Source organism: Rhynchophorus ferrugineus, unplaced genomic scaffold (assembly GCF_030347505.1).
Source record: "Rhynchophorus ferrugineus isolate W39M unplaced genomic scaffold, kcgeb_rfMv2 rfM2, whole genome shotgun sequence".
Lineage (NCBI taxonomy): Eukaryota > Metazoa > Arthropoda > Insecta > Coleoptera > Curculionidae > Rhynchophorus > Rhynchophorus ferrugineus.
The window spans coordinates 30,602,916-30,623,323 of record NW_027472581.1 but is presented as its reverse complement, the minus strand read 5'-3'; the positions used below and the strand labels follow the sequence as shown (position 1 = coordinate 30,623,323).

General features: G+C 31.0%; 3 protein-coding genes and 2 long non-coding RNA genes across 14 annotated transcripts in view; 3 read left to right on the top strand and 2 right to left on the bottom strand.

The window, feature by feature from the left end:
* Nucleotides 1–4,675, bottom strand: part of LOC143190571 (uncharacterized) — a 31,495-nt gene extending 26,820 nt beyond the window's left edge. The window contains exons 1-4 of one of the 3 annotated variants that reach the window (XR_013004278.1): nt 4,194–4,675; nt 4,048–4,127; nt 3,623–3,996; nt 1,146–3,497 (exon numbers count right to left, since the gene is read on the bottom strand). This is a non-coding gene — a long non-coding RNA (uncharacterized LOC143190571). The remainder of the gene's footprint in view (nt 1–1,145; nt 3,498–3,622; nt 3,997–4,047; nt 4,128–4,193) is intronic. The other 2 variants (XR_013004279.1, XR_013004280.1) reach the window with 2 other exon arrangements.
* A 438-nt stretch (nt 4,676–5,113) lies between these two features.
* On the top strand, nt 5,114–6,315 carry Roe1 (grpE protein homolog, mitochondrial Roe1). 2 transcript variants are annotated; one of them, XM_076394958.1, is made up of 4 exons: nt 5,114–5,436; nt 5,490–5,646; nt 5,702–6,019; nt 6,070–6,315. In XM_076394958.1, the coding sequence occupies exons 1-4, from the start codon at nt 5,363–5,365 to the stop codon at nt 6,172–6,174; spliced, it is 654 nt and encodes a 217-aa protein (XP_076251073.1). In that variant the 5' UTR covers nt 5,114–5,362; the 3' UTR covers nt 6,175–6,315. The 2 variants fall into 2 exon arrangements, with proteins under 2 accessions (XP_076251073.1, XP_076251072.1); XM_076394957.1 differs by having other exon boundaries at nt 5,487–5,646.
* Nucleotides 6,316–6,754: 439 nt separating this feature from the next.
* Nucleotides 6,755–8,842, top strand: LOC143190569 (uncharacterized). Of its 2 annotated transcripts, none has more exons than XM_076394956.1 (7): nt 6,755–7,093; nt 7,148–7,434; nt 7,494–7,812; nt 7,866–7,995; nt 8,054–8,227; nt 8,289–8,415; nt 8,473–8,842. In XM_076394956.1, the coding sequence occupies exons 1-7, from the start codon at nt 6,978–6,980 to the stop codon at nt 8,721–8,723; spliced, it is 1,404 nt and encodes a 467-aa protein (XP_076251071.1). In that variant the 5' UTR covers nt 6,755–6,977; the 3' UTR covers nt 8,724–8,842. The 2 variants fall into 2 exon arrangements, with proteins under 2 accessions (XP_076251071.1, XP_076251070.1); XM_076394955.1 differs by having other exon boundaries at nt 7,488–7,812.
* Nucleotides 8,843–12,415: 3,573 nt separating this feature from the next.
* The window catches only part of LOC143190567 (protein unc-13 homolog 4B), a 32,918-nt gene continuing 24,925 nt past the window's right edge, over nt 12,416–20,408 (top strand). For 5 of the 6 annotated variants that reach the window (XM_076394948.1, XM_076394952.1, XM_076394947.1 and 2 more), the window contains exons 1-3: nt 12,416–12,571; nt 15,967–16,030; nt 16,083–16,178. In XM_076394948.1, the coding sequence (XP_076251063.1) occupies nt 12,489–12,571; nt 15,967–16,030; nt 16,083–16,178 (243 nt within the window). In that variant the 5' untranslated portion in view covers nt 12,416–12,488. Of the gene's footprint in view, nt 12,572–15,966; nt 16,031–16,074; nt 16,179–20,408 lie in introns of all 6 variants that reach the window. The other variant, XM_076394949.1, reaches the window with a different exon arrangement.
* On the bottom strand, nt 18,000–18,996 carry LOC143190958 (uncharacterized). Its single transcript, XR_013004360.1, has 2 exons — nt 18,765–18,996; nt 18,000–18,716 (listed from the first exon to the last, which is right to left on the bottom strand). It is a non-coding gene; the product is annotated as an uncharacterized LOC143190958 (long non-coding RNA).

The following is a 20,408-nucleotide window of genomic DNA, read 5'->3' as shown; positions in this document are numbered from 1 at the left end:
TTCGGCTGCTTTCCTAGACATATCTCAGGCTTTTGACAAAGTATGGCATACGGACTTGCAGGTTAAACTAAAGAAACTTCTCCCTCATCCGGACTATCAGCTACTAAAATCGTATCTCACTGACAGACATTTTATCGTAAATCAAGGCGATGAACATACCGAATTAAATCCCATATATTCAGGAGTTCCGCAAGGTAGTGTACTGGGTCCAGTACTGTATCTTCTGTATACGGCTGATCTGCCCACCACAAAAATAACTACTGTGGCAACATATGCAGACGATACAGCAATCTTAGCATCCCATGAAGATCCAGTCACAGCATCAATAAACCTACAAACCCACCTGGAGCAAATACAATTATGGTTGAAGACATGGCGCATTAAAGCCAATGAATCAAAATCCACGCATATAACGTTTACCCTGCGTAGAAAAACATGTCCACTAGTAAATATCAATCATTGTCAACTCCCCCAAGTAGAGCATGTTAAATATCTTGGTATGCATTTAGATCGACGCCTAACCTGGAAGAAGCACATACTCTCTAAACGGAAACAACTAGGACTAAAATTATATCAAATGTATTGGCTCATTGGGCGCAAATCCAAGTTATCATTAGATAACAAGGTATTGCTGTATGAGTCTATACTCAAGCCCATTTGGACATATGGAATTCAACTATGGGGTACCGCTAGCAAATCTAATATATCCATCATTCAACGGTTCCAAAATAAGGTGTTGCGTGCCATTGTTGATGCTCCGTACTATATTTCAAATAAAGTGATACAACGCGATATTCCTCTAGAACCTATAACGAGTGTAATCCAACGTGTTTGTGTGAAGTACTTCGAAAGAGTGTCAGTGCATCCCAATGTACTCGCTAATCAGCTAAATATGCGACGTGATAGTGAAGTGCGTAGACTAAAACGTTTAACACCACCTGATCTGATTACTGGACATATGTAGAGTTTAGAATAAGCATTAGAATAAGTCTAATTAATTAAGATAATATTTTGTACAGAAGATTGCTTAATGAAGTGATTTTCTACATGCCATGTATATATAATATAAACAGAAGAAATACTTATTGCCAATAGGGCAGATTGTGGACTCACGAAGAGTAATAAAAAAAAAAAAAAAAAAAAACTTCAACAATCAACAAAGTAATTAATAAGTGTAAGTTACGACGCTACTGAACATAATAACAAAGTATAATAAGTAAGATTATCTTCACAACTGTAACATATTCAGAGCATCAAATAATAGGTCAATTGAAAAGTCCCGACCTGACACATAGATGGCGCTACTATAAATTTGACAGCTGTTAGATCATTAGTTTGGGAATTATAGAATTTTGAATGAAGCAACTTTTGGTATTGTGAAAAAAAATGACGAAAAGGAATTTCGCGTGTTGATAAAATATTGCTTTTTGAAGGGAAAAATAGAGTTGAAGCAAAAATTTGGCTTGATGCCTAGTTTCCGGACACTGCCCCTGGAAAATCAACCATCAAGGATTGGTATGCTAAATTTAGACGTGGTGAAATGAACATCGAAGACAGTGAACCCAGTGGACGCCCCAAAGAGGTTGTTACGGACGAAAACTTGAATGACCGTAAATTGAAACTGAATAAAATAACAGACACTCTAAAGATATCAACTGAACGTATACATCATATCATTCACGAATATTTGGGTATGAGAAATCTCTGTGGCTGCCGCGCGAGCCGACTTTTGACCAAAAACAACGGGTTGATGATTCGGAGCAGTGTTTGGAAGATGATCAAGCGTAATAAACCCGAATTTTTGAATAGATCACATTTTACCCATTATTTCACTCCGAAGTTTAATCGACAGTCATCCAAGTGGACTGCACACGATGAACTCGCTCTAAAACCGTGGAAAAACGCAACAGTCGACTGGCAAGGTTATGGGGTCTGTATACTGGGATGCGCATGGAATAATTTTCATTGACTACCTTGAAAAAGGAAGGAGCATCAACAGCGATTATTACATAACGTTATTGGGCCATTTGAACGACGTAATGGCCGAAAAAAACGGCCCCATTTGAAGAAAAAGAAAGTGCTGCTTCACCAAGACAATGTACCGTGTCACAAGTCAGTGAAAACGATGACAAAAATTCATGAATTGGGCTTCGAATTGCTTCCTCATCCACTGTATTCTCCAGATCTGGCCCCCAGCGAATATTTCCTGTTCTCAGATCTCAAGAGAATGCTCGCTGGGAAGAAATTTTCGTCGAATGAAGAGGCGATTCAAAGGACAAATCATACTACAAATATACTACTAAAATTTGGAGGGTCGCTATAATCAGTGTATCACCCTTGAAGGGAATTATGTTGAATAAAAAAAACTAATTTTGCCAAAAAAATGTATTTTACTATGGTAGGCCGTGGACTTTTCAATTGACCTGTTATATATATGGAAATCCCATTAAAAGCTCATAATTGTATGAGATTTACCGAATCATTGCCTACAGTACTTTTAGAAGTGATATCAGCATTTAAACAAGATGTGAGATTTTCAATAATTCAAATGGTTTACAGTAAAACAATAAGAATGCCCGGAGAATTATTTCAAGAATCAAAGAGAAATGAGAGCCCTAGTACACTGGAATCTAAACTGATAAAACAAATGGAAAAATTAAGAAGTCCAGAGGCCGAACATCATGGAAAGAAACCTATTTTTATATCAGAAGATCTGAAAACAACTCCATTCGTCTTTTTAAAAAGCAATTAGAACCTGCTCAGACTATGGAGACCATATTAGTATTTCACTCTGCTAATGAAAGGAGAAGAGGTCAATATCAGTGTAGACAGATTAAAACTTGCATATGAACTACCAGATGAACCAAAATTGCCAAACCTGAACCAAACAGGAGATAGAAATTCTACCGAAGAGATCGCGGAACAAATGGAAAAGCCACTATCAACACTACCAGAGGAACAGACACAGTCTGGACAATTTATTCTATGACCATATTGATTTTCACAAGTTAGATTTGTGACACAAAGTTGACTTTTGAAATAATATTAATGTAAAATTTTGAATAAAGAAGCTTTTTCAAGACAAGCATTCAAGATATTTATTAATATTCAATTTTTTTTTTAAATAATATGCCGTTCATAACAAGTCCATTGAAGTTGGGAATAGCTAGGGCAAGAGATTAGCGTCGCGTCAGAAATAGCGTCTTTTAAAAATAATAACACTGGAGAAGAAGAGTCGAGAAGCCAAAAAAGAAAATTCAAGTCCCTTGTCTTATCCGCATTGCATTATACATAGTGCTGTTAAATTAATTTATTTCTGTTGAAGTTTGAATTTTAATAAAATAAACTGGAAGCCCCAAATGTTTAGTTCTTGTTTCTTTCGTTGCTGTATTATCTTCTTTCTATTCAGTTTAATATCACTGTATTTCTTTTTGGTTTCTTCTGTTACTACCTGCATACACTTTATATTCCTCTTTATAAAATTAGATTCTACAAATCTACAAAAAAAGTTAGTATTAATACTCTCCTTATACATTTTAACCAAATGATCATATATATTCTGAACAATTACACACATATTTATTCATATAAATCTTTCTCACTCTACAATATGATTGTCTACAGTTATGCTATATTAATTATATACTTACTTTTAGTTGTTTCCACTCTCATCACACTGTATTGCTATTGTCAGCATTGAATCATAATCCCACATCCAAAAAGTTCACAATTCCACCATTTGTCAATTTCTACTTTTGTATGTCTGATGGACTTCATCCATGCCGATAGTTGTTATTGTAGACAATCATTTCCACATATCCAACAGTCCCTGCCTGTATATCTTTTTGGACCCGCATATCAACTGTTGTAATTCTTTCCCATATCCCATAACAATTCGATTTGATTGAATATTAGTGATATAGAGAAAGACGTTACTCTTTATGTCCATATTATTCAGCCATCTGATCTACTGTGTATCTTTTTTCCAACCCATTTCTAAAAGAGTAAACTACATAACCACATTAAACATTTCAGTTATATGTGTACCAAGTGGGGTCTTCAAAACTTAATTCACTTGTTCGGATCTTTTTGTTGGATTCCTGTTTCTACCATGAAAAACAATATATCTACAATTAATTATTAATAAATATTATGATTTACAGAACCTGATAAAATGTTATTTTAACTTTTACCTTTTTCCATCAACTTTTGTTTTCTGTCCCATTTTGAATTACTTAATTTACAAAGTGCAATAGGCGGTTGTACATCTTGAATACGTAAATTACCTACTACGTTGGATAAACTTATAAATAATACTAAAATGAAAATATAAAATTATAGGAGGCATACAAAGAACATTTAGAGCGCGTTGATAGTGAGAAAGACTTGAATGTAAAGGAAATTCATTAATAATATGTGAATGTACACAAATTGAATATATAGATGAATATAGGGATGCTGTGACTGTGATATTAATATATATCATATTTGACATAAAGTTTACTTTGTTTAAATCTAAATAAACTGTTATATTGTTCACCAGAACGATATATTAGTCAATTTCAGCAATATAACGTAAAATGTCAATTGGTAAATGCTTAATTTTATTTTGAGTTAAGCATTTCATCTTTCAATTCTATTGATTCTCTGAAAGTATTGATAAGTGTATTCGCATTGTGACTAATTGTTTAAAAAAACTGAGGAAAATTTCTTTTTCACATGGTTCAAACCACAAAGTAATACAGGCAACCAGTGATTACTGGGAGTATGGCATTACATCAATTATTCCCAATTATTAATAGATAATTAACATTCTACTCGTTTTAAAAATATTTATATACTTAAGTAAGTATTGTACAAAACTACAATTAATTATTTAACCTTTCATATATATCAAACTAATTTAAAATCTTAACAATTATTTCGTAATTCATGATAAGGTTATTTAATTCAAATGCATAAGCAATACCTAATTAAAAGTTCCAAGAAATATTTATAATTGCGATTCTTCTTCAATTATTTTTTATTTAAAATATATAATATATTATAAAATATATTTTTACATATTGTGTATTGCAGGTTGTATAAAATCCAAAATATATAATTATATATCGATTATTAATCGACGGATCTCGATTATGACAAAACGTCGACTATCAGTCGAAAATTGTAACATTACGAAATCTGAAAAACATTGTCTGCTCTAACTGTTTTTAATTGCCTCCGTAAGACATCATTGAATAATAGTGATAACCGAGTTTTTATTTAACTTTTTAAAATATTACTTGTAATGATATAACCTCAAAGTTGATTAAAGTCACGTCGATCAAATTCAAAAACCCAGTTAAGTTACCTATTTAAAATGGCACTAATATCTGTAAGAAGCGCCTTGAGATGTACGGCAAATATCGGGGAATCGCTGCTCTTTGGTTCTAGGTAAAGAATGTAATACTTAAAAGAAACTGATTTTGTTAGTGCCTTTTCAGTAGAAGTATATCTTTATCAAAACAAAAATGTAATACCGCTGAAGAAACAAAAAAATCCGAAGAAACAACATCTAGCACGTTGGATGCGAAAGTGAGTGAAGAAGTTGAAAAGTTAAATAAACAAATTGTGGAACTAGGAGAAAAGAACTCTGACCTTTTGGTACCTAGATTTCAGCTGTTTATTATATTGCTTCATTAACTACCAAAATTTTTAGGATAAGTATAAACGTGCTTTAGCTGACGGTGAAAATCTCAGACAAAGACTAAATAAACAAATATCTGAAGCTAAAATATATGGTATACAAAGTTTTTGTAAAGATTTATTGGATGTAGCAGATGTATTGAATAAAGCAACTGAAACTGTACCTAAGGATGAAATAAAAGATAGCAATCCACACTTAAAGAGCTTATATGAAGGTTTAGTTATGACTGAAGCACAATTAAAAAGTGTATTTAAACGACATGGTTTGGAGTCAGTTAACCCAATAAATGAAAAATTTAACCCAAACTTCCATGAGGCCCTATTTCAACAAGTAAATTTACTGGAAAATATATTTTTCATTATATAATTTTTTTTTTCTAGGAAGTAGAAGGCAAAGAAGCAGGTACTGTTGTAGTAGTTTCTAAAATTGGCTACAAATTACACGATAGAGTTTTAAGACCAGCTTTAGTGGGGGTATCAAAATAAAGGCTTTAAAATATTACATGTTTATTGGGGGACTTTTTTTGATATAATTATTTGTTCAATTGTGAGTTTTTATTGTATCACATAAGAACTTAGTTATGTAATTTTATTGTTTTTGTATAAAATTAGAAATTAGCTGTTGTATACCTTAGTTTTCTTTCAATCATTAAATCCTAAGAGTACAGTAATCTTTCCTAGCTTTTTTTAAAAATAAGGACTACTTTGCCTTTACTAACGTTAATTATGAATCAAAGTTTTTTGAAGACTTTGAACTTAATATATTAACAAATCTATTCCTAACTATTAAGTAGCTCCTATAAGACACATAACATACATACATTATCAAGAAAATGATATGATTTCATTTAATTACAAAGAACAATACATTTTTATGTTCATTAAACAACTTTACAACACTGGTATTTTAGCTCCAAAAATTAAATTATCAAAACATTTGAGCTACCATTTGTCAATAGAAAACGTCGTGACCAACACAAAAACTAAAACTACCAGGTGTCACTAGATAAAACAGTTTACATTTTTATTTAAACTTAATAGTTTCAATAAAATGTAAAAGACATGTTATACGTAATTTAATTTCAAAAGAATTAACATATATCTAAAAATAGAATTGGTGCGTCCACGTATTTTCAAAACCAAAACATAATTGGCAGACACACTGACCTTGGTTTCTTTAAAGCTAAAAGAAATATGGATTAAAGTAAATTATATAGGTTTTTTCACTCTTCATTTTTAACCAACAAACCATGTAGTTAATATAATGTAATCTACTAATTATCGTAAGGATGGAAACCACTGTCACCGTCAAATGTATTGAAGATCTAGCTGGGCCTGAGGTAGAACCAGATCAAGAAGCAAACGACTTGTTGAAAAATGGCATTTTAATAGAAACTAGCAAAGGGTATGTATATATACTAACATTAAAATTTCTTGGTTATTGTTATTGCAATTTTAGACTTGTCTGTATGTCCCTTAATGATGCTTTATCGTCTGATTTGAATCTTTCTGTAGACGATTTAAGATCAGTCGCGGCCCAACTTATTATACAACAAAATGTTGTCAGCAGTAAAGATAGAATTGCACCTAACACAGGAAGAGTTTGTGACAGTGATGGAGGATTCTCAAGTGAGTGCAGTGACAGTACATACACAACCAGTGGTTCAAATGCTGCTTATTCAACATTTACCAAATTTGGCAGTTTGTCCAGTGAAATTCAGTTAACAAATATAACTTGGCCAATTGGTAAGATATAGTGTATTTCAATAAGCTTCATCATGATGTATCATATTAATTAGGAACAGATAAGTCCAGTGAAGAGTCTGATTCAACAAAGAGTAGTATTTTAAATGATGGCTGTGCATTACCACATCAGGTACCTGCTAAAAAAAAAGGGAGAGGTGGATGGCCAAAAGGTAGAAAAAGGAAACCTGAACTATTGAACTTACCACCCAAAGCTCCGGCAACTAGTTACAATCTTTATTTGAATGAGCAGAGGAGTTTTTTTAAAGATAGCAAACTACCATTTTATGAGATTACAAAGATAATTGGTAACCGATGGTCTAGTTTAACACTAGAGGAGAAGAAACCATATCTAGAAAAAGCTGAGGAAGATAAAAAAAGGTTAGTTTCAATATGATTGTTTCTAAAAGTATTTATATAATGATTTTGTTTAGGTACAGAGAAGAATTGAAGCAATACAGACAATCAGGTGCATATAGGTCATATCTAAATAAAAAAAGAAAGAAAAGACTCCAAAATAATGTTTTGTCTGAAAGTGATATGGATGCTACAGATGACTTTGATGTAAGTTAAGGTTTATTGTGGTTAATTATGGCTGCTAAAGCTCAGTTGATTTATTCAGGAAGAAGATAATGAAGAATTATATTGTCGTACATGTGATCAATGGTTTCACAATCTACATAATAAAAGGGAACATCTTCAGGCTAAAAAGCATTTAACATCTTTAGCTGGAGATATTCATCGTGAATTATCAGACCTAGAATCAACTATCACCATACAAACAACATGTAGCACTGTAAGTCGGTTTGAAGAGTTTGTACTGCTATATATGTCACTAATTATTTCCCTTTCTTCAGATTAGCACATCCTTAGATGAGTCTAGTTTAGATGGATCTAGTTTTAAAAGTAAAAACACTCCTGAACCAGAAAAAACAAACTGTAATATTTATGATGCCATGTGCAATTTAGTAAAATTAGTGCAAAGTATGTAAACTGTCACACTGCATATATTATCAATAATAATTTAAATCTGATTCATAGAGAGAGATACAGAAATAAAAACACTACAAAACAGACAGCAAGAAGCAATGGACCAACAGAGAGCACTGTGCCAACAGCTTCTGCAATTAAATGAGAGACACTCGAAGCTGACTAAAAATTTGTCCCATATAAAAGAGAAGGAAAAAGATATTGAAGCCAAAGTATTCAATTTGTGGCAAGTTCCAAGCTGGTTTGTTATAACTGACTTTAACACGGATCTCCTTAACGAGTTTCCGGAGGAGGCCAGTTGAACCAGCTCTTTACACAGGATTTTTCTATTATTTTATATATGATAGTTTATTATTATCTGTTGTATTTATTAGAGGGTATTGTTTTAGGACAGTTTTTTTAAATAGAAGATTTAAAATAACTTCTTGTTCTCGGTTAATCCTATTCCATTTGGTTATTTTAAATAAAGTCCAAAAGTTTTAAAAACATTCAATATAACCAAGCAACAAGTTATATTTCGCTGATAAATTTATAAATCCTATTAATATATATTATGAAATAAAACATATCTATATCTCAATAATTATAACTACCTGAGAATTGCTAAAAATGCATGGCTTTTTGATTAATCTGTAGGTCATAATCAAGTACGTTTATAATATTTAATAATTTGATAACGAACAGAGCTATAACTAAATTATATAAACAAATCTATTTAGTTTTATATTTTAAAATACTACTACTGTAAACCAGAATATAAAACAAAATGATAGTTATATCACCGAAATAACAAGATTTATTATTTTAACTTTAACATGTTTAATTCCTTTATATTTTCTAAACTTAAGAAACAGAAGCAATATTTTAAACATTTAAAAATTAAATATTATTATAGGTATATTTAAAAAATCTATAACAAACATTCTTTAATAATGTAGAAAGGACAGTTGTTGATTTAATTTAATTCTTTCATATTAAATCTAGTAAGGTCACATTATTCAGTAAAATGGTTCTATTTTAATAGATAAAATAGATATATTTTATTGTTTCTTCGTATGACTTCCAATTATTAGAACATTTTTATGTTGATGGGTAATAATAAAAACAAATCTACTTATAATTTTTATGAGATTCTTCAAATGCTAAAAAAATATGCCAAATATATATAGCTTTTAAAATTGTATAACAAGTATTCCTTAATTTAGAAAAGAGAGTTGTTGATTTAATTTAATCTTTTTATAGTAAATCTAGTAAGCTTACATTATTCAATAAAATGGTTCTGTTTTAATAGATGAATTAAATAACATTTCTTATGACTTCTAATTATAAGATAGATTTTATGTTGATGGGCAATAATAAAAACAAATCTACTTTTTGTAAGTTTCCTCCATTGCCTAAAAACATTTAATACAGAATTCTTGGTTTTTATTCAGATGGTTCATATTTTAATCAGGACCTAATAACATTAAGGGGTATATTATCGACAACCATTATAATATCTTAAACACAAAGCAGAACTCGAACCAGATACTGCTGATAATGAGACAAACGATTTGACCATGTATCATGGTTACTAATTTAACCCTTTGCATAAATCAATAAAATTATCCTCAGAAACAGTTTCCTAATAAAACAACTTGTATCTTGATAATATTAGGGTTTGGTGAGTTATAGTTCTAGACTAATAGAAAGACAACTCAATAGGGGGCTATGAAAAAAAGTTTTGGTTTGTCCAATATTCAGATGGGGTAAATCAGCCATTCAAGTAATTTGATTGGTCATTTATGTCTCCATTATAGGCACCTGTAAGGAAACTATTTTGCTGTGAAGACTTTTGAAGTCACGGTTAATTGACCAATAAATTTAAATAAAAAACAATTTATTTTCTGAAGTAAATTTATTAAATGAAATTCATTGAATTAAATAGATATATTCTATAAAGCTGCAAATTATGTATAATATATAAATATAGTATAAAAATAAACATATCTATAAAATATAAATATTATCACAAAAAAAACTTTAAAACAAATCAGAATTATCTCTTCCGTTTTTTCCATGTTTCAAATATGTTTAGGACTATCAATAGGATCTATCAGAGTTCTGTCTTTTTGTTTTCTTATACTGAAAGCAAATTTTGAGACTCTCTACTACGGTGCATATTATTTTTAACATTCTATCTGGAAAATCATTCAATAGTGTACAATTAAAAGGTTTTAAATTTACATTTTTTTAAAAGATGTTTGACAAAAAATATGTTATCGACGTGGCAATATTGTGAGTATACCATAATAATAAAATTTTCTGGAGCATGTGATCTTGCGTTGCCTCATTTGTTCATATAGGAACATCTGCAATTGAAGGTATAAAGTGAAGTTGTAATTTCTTAACTCCTGGTAATACGTCCCCCGTTAGAATGGAATTAACCTTCTTCACACTGAATGAAAAAAATTAACTTATGAGCACTTTAAATAATTTGTCATACATATTAGCCGAAGGATGTATATTTTTCAATCCATGAACTTTAATTGACCCTAAAAAAATTCCAAATTATCTTGATTTAGTAGCCTTAAGCCAATATATTTATTCAGATAATTAAACTTTTTTTTCTTTAACCAAATGAACCCCTTCAAGGTGGTTATTAAGTTTTTAATTCACTTTAACAAATTTGTTCTTACTGGGGCAATAAAATGTAAGCTCTATTTTATTCCTAATTAGCTTAGGCACCCTGCAAATGGCACCGGAAATAAATAAATAATAAAGGCGCTATAGAGACGAAGCGAACTAATCGGATACTTTTGCAGCTCATAACATAGCGATTAAAAAAGTTAAAAGTAGCGACCTCTACTTGTCGGACGTCGCAAAACTCTTCCCCAAAATTTCCTAAAAAGTTATATCTCTATTTCTCTGTGGTTATAGTTAACAAACTACATGGGTTATGTTTATGTTAATAAATAATTTATGCCAAATATAAAATTATTCCTTCTTAATTTTTTCTATTTTTAGTAATGTCTTGCATTACACACTTACAAATATGTACCTATCGTTTACAGATATTAAATAAAACAACATAGTAATTGATATACAAGAGGTGTGGGCCGCAAAAATAATCGATTTTAAATAACATTAAATATTGCTTGCGAAATTTTAAAAAATATCGCAAGCAATAACTAGGAAAAATATCGACATTTTCAAGAAATAATAAAAATATTGTTACACCGGCCGATAAAATATCGATATATTCTAAACATTTTAAAAAGTGGCGATACTTTTAATAGATGTTTAAAATTAAGTACCAAAATGCACAAAAAAATAAAGTTTTCAAATCCAAAGGTTTATTAAAAAAATTCCAAGGTTTTTTTTAATAATGTTTGTCTTAATATTTTTTAATAACTTTAATATGTCGACAATTATTCCAGCGCCGCTCTAATAGTTCAATACCACTTTTTAAAACGATTTACCTTTTCCTCAAATTAGACCTCAGGTTATCAGATGCTGTCCTCTCAGATGACGACCGTTTTGATTCCGGATTGAAGAGATGGATCCATGTTTCATCCACTGTCTCACCGACGCAAAAATTTCTATTTGTTAGGTTTAAACTGCACAGAATCATCAATACGTTCTTGTTTTTATTTAACAGTGAGCAAACGTGGCATCCACGTTCTTTTGATAGCTTTACAATGTTAGCTAACTAACGCAACTTCACTTTTCGATCATTCAATACGACTTTGTGGATTTTTTAAATGTTTCTGGTGATACCACCTCATTTGAATATGCACTGCGTTCAGTATCATGGATGTCTCTACAACCACGTTATATATATATATATATATATATATAATAAATTAATCATAATTCCGTAACGGTAAACAACATTCGTATAAAATATTTATTTTAACATAACATCCTTGAAAAAATAAACATGCGGTATAATGTAGATGATTTTTCATCGAATTGTTATCTTATCAGCTTCAAATTTATCCAAATACTTATATTCACATCAGTGTTATTAGCGAAATTGTTGAATAGTATACGTTTTTAACGGTCTCAGTTTTCTCATGCATTAGATGGCTAAACCAAGGGAGAATTCTAGAAGAAGCATCTTCAGCAACTGGAGTTTTTCAAGGATATCTCCATTTTCTCGAAGGAAGTTCGTATTAGCATAATTTTATAAATATGTACAGTTTTAAATTCATTAATCAATGTTGCATTTTACTGTTCCTTGTTATATGTTAAGAATGAATGATATATGAAAGGTAGTATCTGATAAGGTTGATAAAAATTTGTTTTCTAAATACTAAATTTTCAATATAATATATAGCTCTATGTTATATATAAACTAATTCATAGTTCTGCTGATTTTTTTCAATGCTAGTAGGTCAGTTGAAAAGTCTTCAAGGGCGATACACTGACTATAGCGACCCTCCAACTTTCGACACCATTTTTGTAGTACGATTTGTCCTTTGATTCACCCCTTCATTCGACGAAAAATAGTCCCAGCTTTTCGAGCGAGCATTGTTTTGAGATCTGAAAACAGGAAATAGTCGCTGCGGACCAGATCTGGAGAATACGGTGGATGAGGAAGCAATTCGAAGGCCAATTCATGGATTTTTGCCATCGTTTTCACTGACTTATGATACGGTGCATTGTCTTGGTGAAGCAGCACTTTCTTTTTTTTAATGCAGCCGTTTTTCGGCCATTTCATCCTTTAAACGGTCCAATAACGCTATGTAATAGTCGCTGTTGATGGTCCTTCCTTTTTCAAGGTAGCCAATGAAAATTATTCCATGCGCATCCCGAGCTACAGACGCCATAACCTTGCCAGCCGACTGTTGCGTTTTCCCACGCTTTGGAGCGGGTTCATCGTGTGCAGTCCACTCGGACGACTGCCGATTGGAGTTCGGAGTGAATTGATGGAGCCATGTTTCATCCATTGTCACATATCAAAGCAAAATCTCGGGTTTATTACGTTTGATCATCTTCGCTCCGAATCATCAACTCGTGGTTATTTTTGGTCAAAAGTGAGCTCACGCAGCACGCACTTTACACAGAGCTTTCTCATACCCAAATATTCGTAAATGATATGATGTACACGTTCAGTTGATATCTTTAGAGTATCTGTTATTTCATTCAGTTTCAAATTACGTTATTCAGTCATTCAAAATAATTTTATGCATTTTTTAAATGTTTTCGTCGGTAACAACCTCTTTTGGGCGCCCACTGCGTTCACCGTGTTCGATGCTCATTTCACCACGTCTAGACATAGCATACCAATCCTTGGTTGGTTGGTTTTCCTGGGGCGGTATCCGGTAACTGGGCATCAAGCCAAGTTTTTGCTTCAACTTTATTTATTCCCTTCAAAAAACAATATTTTATCAACACGCGAAATTCCTGTTTATCTATTTTTTTTTCACAATAACAAAAGTTGCTTCACTTAAAATGCTATAATTCACAAACTAATGATCCGACATCTGTCAAATTTATACACGTATCTTTTGAGGGTTAGGGCTGACTAAAAAACATATGGATTTAATTCTAGTTCCGCAATCTATGTTTCAGAGCGGGGACTTTTCAGTTGACCTGTTCTTTTTGTGTTTCCCTTGATAAAACTTTCAGCGGTAGCAACACGTTTAAAGTCCAGACCACTGCTTCTCAAAAATGTACCTACCAAAGTTATATAATTTATTATTGATGACAGTTTTATCTCAGGAATATCAACTACTTGAAAGGTTTTACTTTCCCTTTATAAATATTATCATGTCATCTTATCTAAAGGGTTTTGATTTTATACATTAATAGCACGTTTCACCAATTGCATGAACTTTCTCTGACAATCGGATATTTCCCTTCTTTTTAACATCCGATTAGTTAAAAACAATAAATTATAACAAACAGATGGTGCTCTAAGAACTTAATGATAAACCTAGCATATGATAAACTATGTTACCATATTGTTGTAACATAATTTACAGTTTATACAAATAGCTCACGAATATAAACAGATGATGATTATATTAGGAATATAAATTGAAGACGTCATTATTTTTTAAATGTAAAAACTTTATTACATAAAGGGAATTAAATATTTATTGGGGGAAATACAACGCACCGCTATCGACAATTTTAGTCCATTTTTCAGGTAATATTCGGTTTCTTCATCGATAAAATGAATATTTCTTGGAAGACGAATTTTTTAAATATTCAATAGAATGAAACTTCTTATTCAGCTCATTGGTTGTGCGATATTGCCGAAAGAACTGATAACCAGAAGAAGTAGGACCTAAAGAATAAGGCAGGTGGGATAGAATGTACCATTATCCCAATTTTCAGCCATGAGGATATCAATTGTTATGTAAACAAGATTACTTTGACATGTTTATCTTGTTACAGCCATTGTTTCTCTTTTTATATCCCATTCAAATGCATAAGTTGAGTCAATTGAGTGCTCCTGTAATACCTTTTTTTGTACAGGCCTAAAACCAGGCGGTGTTTGAGAAGGCTGTTGTTTGCAGTCTCATGATGGAGTTAATGATGTTTGCCAGTTCAGCGAACTGCTTATGTGGAAGCTTTTTTTAATTGGGTAATTGATATTCCGTAGAAACCTCCTGAAATACCATGAATTCTTGTGTAGATGTGTAAACGTGGCCGGGGCATTCTTACTCTTGTTATTTCTCAAGGATTTAAATTCTTTAATTCATGTTTTGCTAATATACTCCTTTTGAGTAATTCTTAAGGCTTTTGTAGGTGTAGGTTCCTGCTGAGTTTGACAACAATTTTCATCAAACATTTCCTTCCGATATGTGTCTTCCACTGATTTCAGTTTCTGGAGCTACTAGTGCCACATCCTTTCGCTAAAACACTTGACACTAATGTCTATTATCATTTTACGCGCTTTAACTGCAATCTTATTATAATTAAAGGCATTTTAAAGCAACACTGTTTCCTGCTGACGTATTTTTTTTTAAACGGCAGGTTTCATTTTGTACCCCTAATATGATTATATCTCTATCGATGTTTAACTGTTATACTCAGCATTGAAAATTTGTTAATGGTAGCCTTTTTTTTATGTCGATTTAGATAATAGATTGAGTGAACTTCGTAGCATATACATCTATCTTGCAAATGTTCATCATCATCATCAGATGGCATCCGATCTAATGCTATTTTAAATATTTTAACTAATCCCATAAAATAAATTTGTAACAATTGATGATTTGCATTTGGTAGTAGTAACAGAAATCCTAATAAGTTAACATAAGAACAAAAATTGGTAAAAATTTGAATGTTACTAAAAAAAATGTGTAAAACCGGACAAGGAAAACCATTCAGTAACGCCAGTAACCAAGTTGGATAAGACCAGATGTCTTCAGGGATGGTTTATAAGTTTAACCTAGTTTAAGCATTTTAAGCAATAGGTCCAGTCCAGATAAAGCCTACCTATAATTGCAACAAAGCCATATGATGTTGATGAGAAAAAAATAGTCATTAATTTTCTGAACAATAAAATATTATGAATAATTTAACATATTAATATTACTATTTTAGGGTTCAAACCCTGCAGCCTGAACAGGAAAATCACAAGAACAACGTTAGCATATTAACTAAAGAAGTAATTGTTGTGCTATAAAAAATTATTTTTTAAATTATGAATAGTTTTCTAGTTACAGATAGACAACAAACAAATGATCTCATTAAACCACGATAAGGTTTCGCCTAGAAAAACATATAAATACTCCATTTCTGGTGATTCAGTTGCAGTAAGTATCGTATTTGTAAATTGCTTGTGCCCGCTACTAGGCTATATAAACGATGATGGTTTCTATTCCAAAAATTATATCTCCTGAATTAGAATATTGATAACCTGTTCATGTTCGTTTATAACAAAATTCACTATTCCATTCTCGTGCAAGGTTTTAATATATAGTCAGTATCAAAATATAACAACTCAGAAGTTCTGTGTGTAACCAACAAACTATTTTTTCGATTTACGAATTCATCCATCGAAAAAAATGTTAATTAATATACTAGATGTTTCAAAAATTATATAAATTATTTCATAATGTTTTAAAAAATATGGTAAAGTATTTATCAAAATCTATTCCCAGCACAATACCTGTTTCTCAAGATCTATTGCAATATATTTTCAAAAAATGCATTGCAAATATTTATAAGTTTCTCCGAAATGTGATGCTCATTTAAGAGGTATTTGTGATATTTACCTGTGATAGTTGTAACTATTTATTTATAAATCTATTATCATAGTTTGGGTTAGATATGTTCGCCGTTATCAATGATAAAGTTCCAATACCCGATAACACTCTGATAATCAGTTCATGTTATTGCAAGGAGAAACTCATTGTTTTTTAGCATATATTTTAATATCTATCTTTGTGCGACACGCTGCAACCTACAAATAATGCCTGTAATTTCAATTTGACTTTAAAAGTAGGTTCCCAAATAATAATTTAATTTTTAAATAAAAACTAATCATTTGTGATGCATTCATTTTAACGTCATTAAATTATGTTTAGGAATGATGATACATAACATGAGATTATGTTATTTTTTATAAAATGACATATAGATTAGACCGTAGTGAATGGAACTGTAATGATATTCCTGTTATAGAACACACTATACGATACTTCATATTAAAATTAATATTTCTATAGCCCGTTCAATAAGACAACCAATGCACGTCATCAAAATGTATGACGTCGCAATGTTGCCGCAACAACTTTTTTCATTTAAAACGTTTGAAAACTATAATTGGTACTATATTCTACATTATATCATATATGACGTGCATTGGCTATTTAAATGGACGGGCTATGATATGATATCATTATTATAAGCAAACAATAATAAAAAGGCCAAAATATTCCCATTCTCTCCTACATCTATACGTTTCATTGGAGTAGTTTCACCATAGCAATGAAACACAACAGCTGTCACTTTGTTATCAACGTTTGGGTCTAAAATATATATATATATATATATATATATATATATATATATATATATATATAATTAACTACATTTTATTTTGTTATTTCTTTTGTACCTTTTCAATTAAATATTTTTAAATTATTTAAATTAATTATTTAATAATGAATTATTAAATTTAAATTATAAATAGGTTTCAATGATTTAAATGCTTTTTTCTTAATCGGTCTTATATCTGACAATATTTCAATTTTTATATTACATCGGTAGCTTGATTAGTTTACGCTCAATATCCACTTATTTCAATGATGTTAAATGTTTGTTGCCTTCTGAAACAAAAACATAACGCACAATTCTTGAGTAATAAAAGTTATAGCTATGGTGTAGATTTTGTAAGAAGGAAATAAGAAAAAAAACACATTTTGCAAAATTGCGAAGATTTGAAAATATATTGCCCCTGGTTCTTAATCAGTTTTAGTACAGTTTGGCTTTGACATACAACAAAATTATAATCTAAATAAAATAATTAAATAAAAATACTGTTATCAAATATAATTTATTTTATCATTATAGTAAATCTAATGCATATATTATCGAAGGACTTAAAACTACAATTGAGTACACAGTTATAATAGTTTGTAGGTTAGGTTTGTATTTGATTATATTTACATTGAACTATTTTCCATACCACGTATGAGTTAGAGTTCTAGGCGCTTTTTATATAGTTTTATCACGTGGAGGCCTAATCCATCTAATTAACAATTGTCTATCCTAGTAATATATTTTACTTTCATTAGAGAGCATATTTACCTTTTACGGTTAATTCTTGTATCCTTCGGTGCAGTGTTTCCTTGTAAAGACATTTTAATATCACTGTATTTCTCCTTCTTTTGTTCTGTTAATACTTGAAAACACCTTTCTCGATAAAACTAGTTTTAATCCCTACATTCTCCTTAATGAATTTAAGCCACATCTGCAAAACAGTTACTATTCTTTCTCTCCTGACACATTTTAACTAAATGCCCATGTATATACTGAACATTTACATACATATCTGGGCCCATAAATCTCTTACACTCTACAATAAGATTTCCTATAGTTTTCATATATTAATTATATACTCACCTTTACGTGTTTTCATTCTTATCATCCTGTCTTAAAAATTGGCAGCATTGAATCATACTATATTCAGAAAGTTTCATTCAAGTGAATAAGTAAGCTGTTAATTTCCAATCTATCTAACATTTGTTCACAGTTCCATCATTTGTCGATTTCCTCTTCAATGTATTTTATCGAGTTCATCCAAACCGAATTAACCATTCCTGTTTCTAGCATGATGTACACTATATCTGCAATAAATTATTAATATCCTAATCAATCGTATTTCCAACATTTACCTTTTTCCATCAACTTTTGTTGTCATAACATTATTTTTATTATCATCTTGTCAGTGACCGTTGGGTAAATTAGTCTCATTCTGAAATATCCATGTCTTATTTAAATACCTAAATTGAAATAATAAGTCTTCCTTCATTTTATAATATGCTTTTTAAAATTGTATACTTTGGAAGCAATATAGTTCGATCCTTCGACCTCTTTGATACTTTTCAGACTAACGGTTTCCTTTAAAATAATTGTATTATATTATGTTTGTATTGAAAAACTACTTACTGTTTTTATACATTTCATATTTTTATCTCTGAAACAGCTAACATCAAGCTAATCTTGATTTGTCACCCGCGTTCTATGAGGACGTTTTCTCTTTTCAGTGAATTCCAGATCATATTTTTCATTTTTTGAGATGTTTCACTCACCGTCTCCATACTAATATTTAGTATAGCTGCAACACACTAAAAAATATTTTCAATTAATATCGCAGCAAATGAATATTTAACAGCAAAAATGTTTATTGGGGGGGGGGGTATTGGTTGTTCAAAGTAACTGATTAGAAACACAATTTGTTCTGTCTAGCTTCGGAATTTTCAATCAGAGTAATAATAAACAGCGATTTGAAATTTATCAAAACAAGCAAAGCATGAAAATAACGTTTACCGGTTTATAAGCTCTTATCACTATTATTTTGAAGAATTTTGCATACATTTGGCAACCAGACGAGTTTAACAGGCTAGTTCGGTTACACGTTCGAACTTGTCAGACAGCATTGTGTCTCTTTTTAACTAACGATTCTAAAACGATACACAAAACAAAAATTACAAATTTCGGCAGGCAATACATTGTACATCTTGTACAATGTATTGCCTTGGACGTGTGTACAAAAAACGTTGGATAGACTATATAATGAGTACTCTGTTCTGATGGTACACTGTTGACAACTACCTCTTTTTCATAGCTTTCTAACTCTTTCATCACAGCAACACTTTATTGGCCATGAATATTTCAACTTAGGTGTTGATATGTTTGGATTATTTCCCTAGACTAACCCATGACTTTTTATGGTTGGAATTGTCGTAGTAGATCAACTTTTCATTGTTTGCCAGGTAAGCAATGAAATCGCGATGTTGAAAGGCTAAGAATTTCCATTTGCAGTTAATTCGTATGGTAGCTATTACTCTCTTTGGATATTTCACATCGCATATAAACGTCTGGAAATATAAATGATTATGAAATATTTGATCAACTGCTAATTTGTCTGAACATTATTTGACCGGTTGTGTCGGGTTTTTGGCTAAAATATTTTACAATTCATTGTTTTCGAAGCGTTGTCAGCCGTTCTTTATAATTAACATCAAAATCATCACACTCAGTCAGTTTCTGAAACCAAAATTGATAATTTTATAAACAGTCGAAATAATCGATACTCGCGAAACGGCGAATTAGTCGATGGTCAAAAAACTAGTGACTGAAAAGAGTAATTACTATTTCAGTAAAATGCAGGCTTCAACTGTTTTTCTATTTGTGATAACAAACGGAGTTGTATGAATTCCTGCCCGTACTAATTTTGAGAGAGGAAGGTACGGAGATAATTGTTTGATTCTTTCTACTGTATAGATAAATCCATTTTCAATAATTTTAAGTGGAAA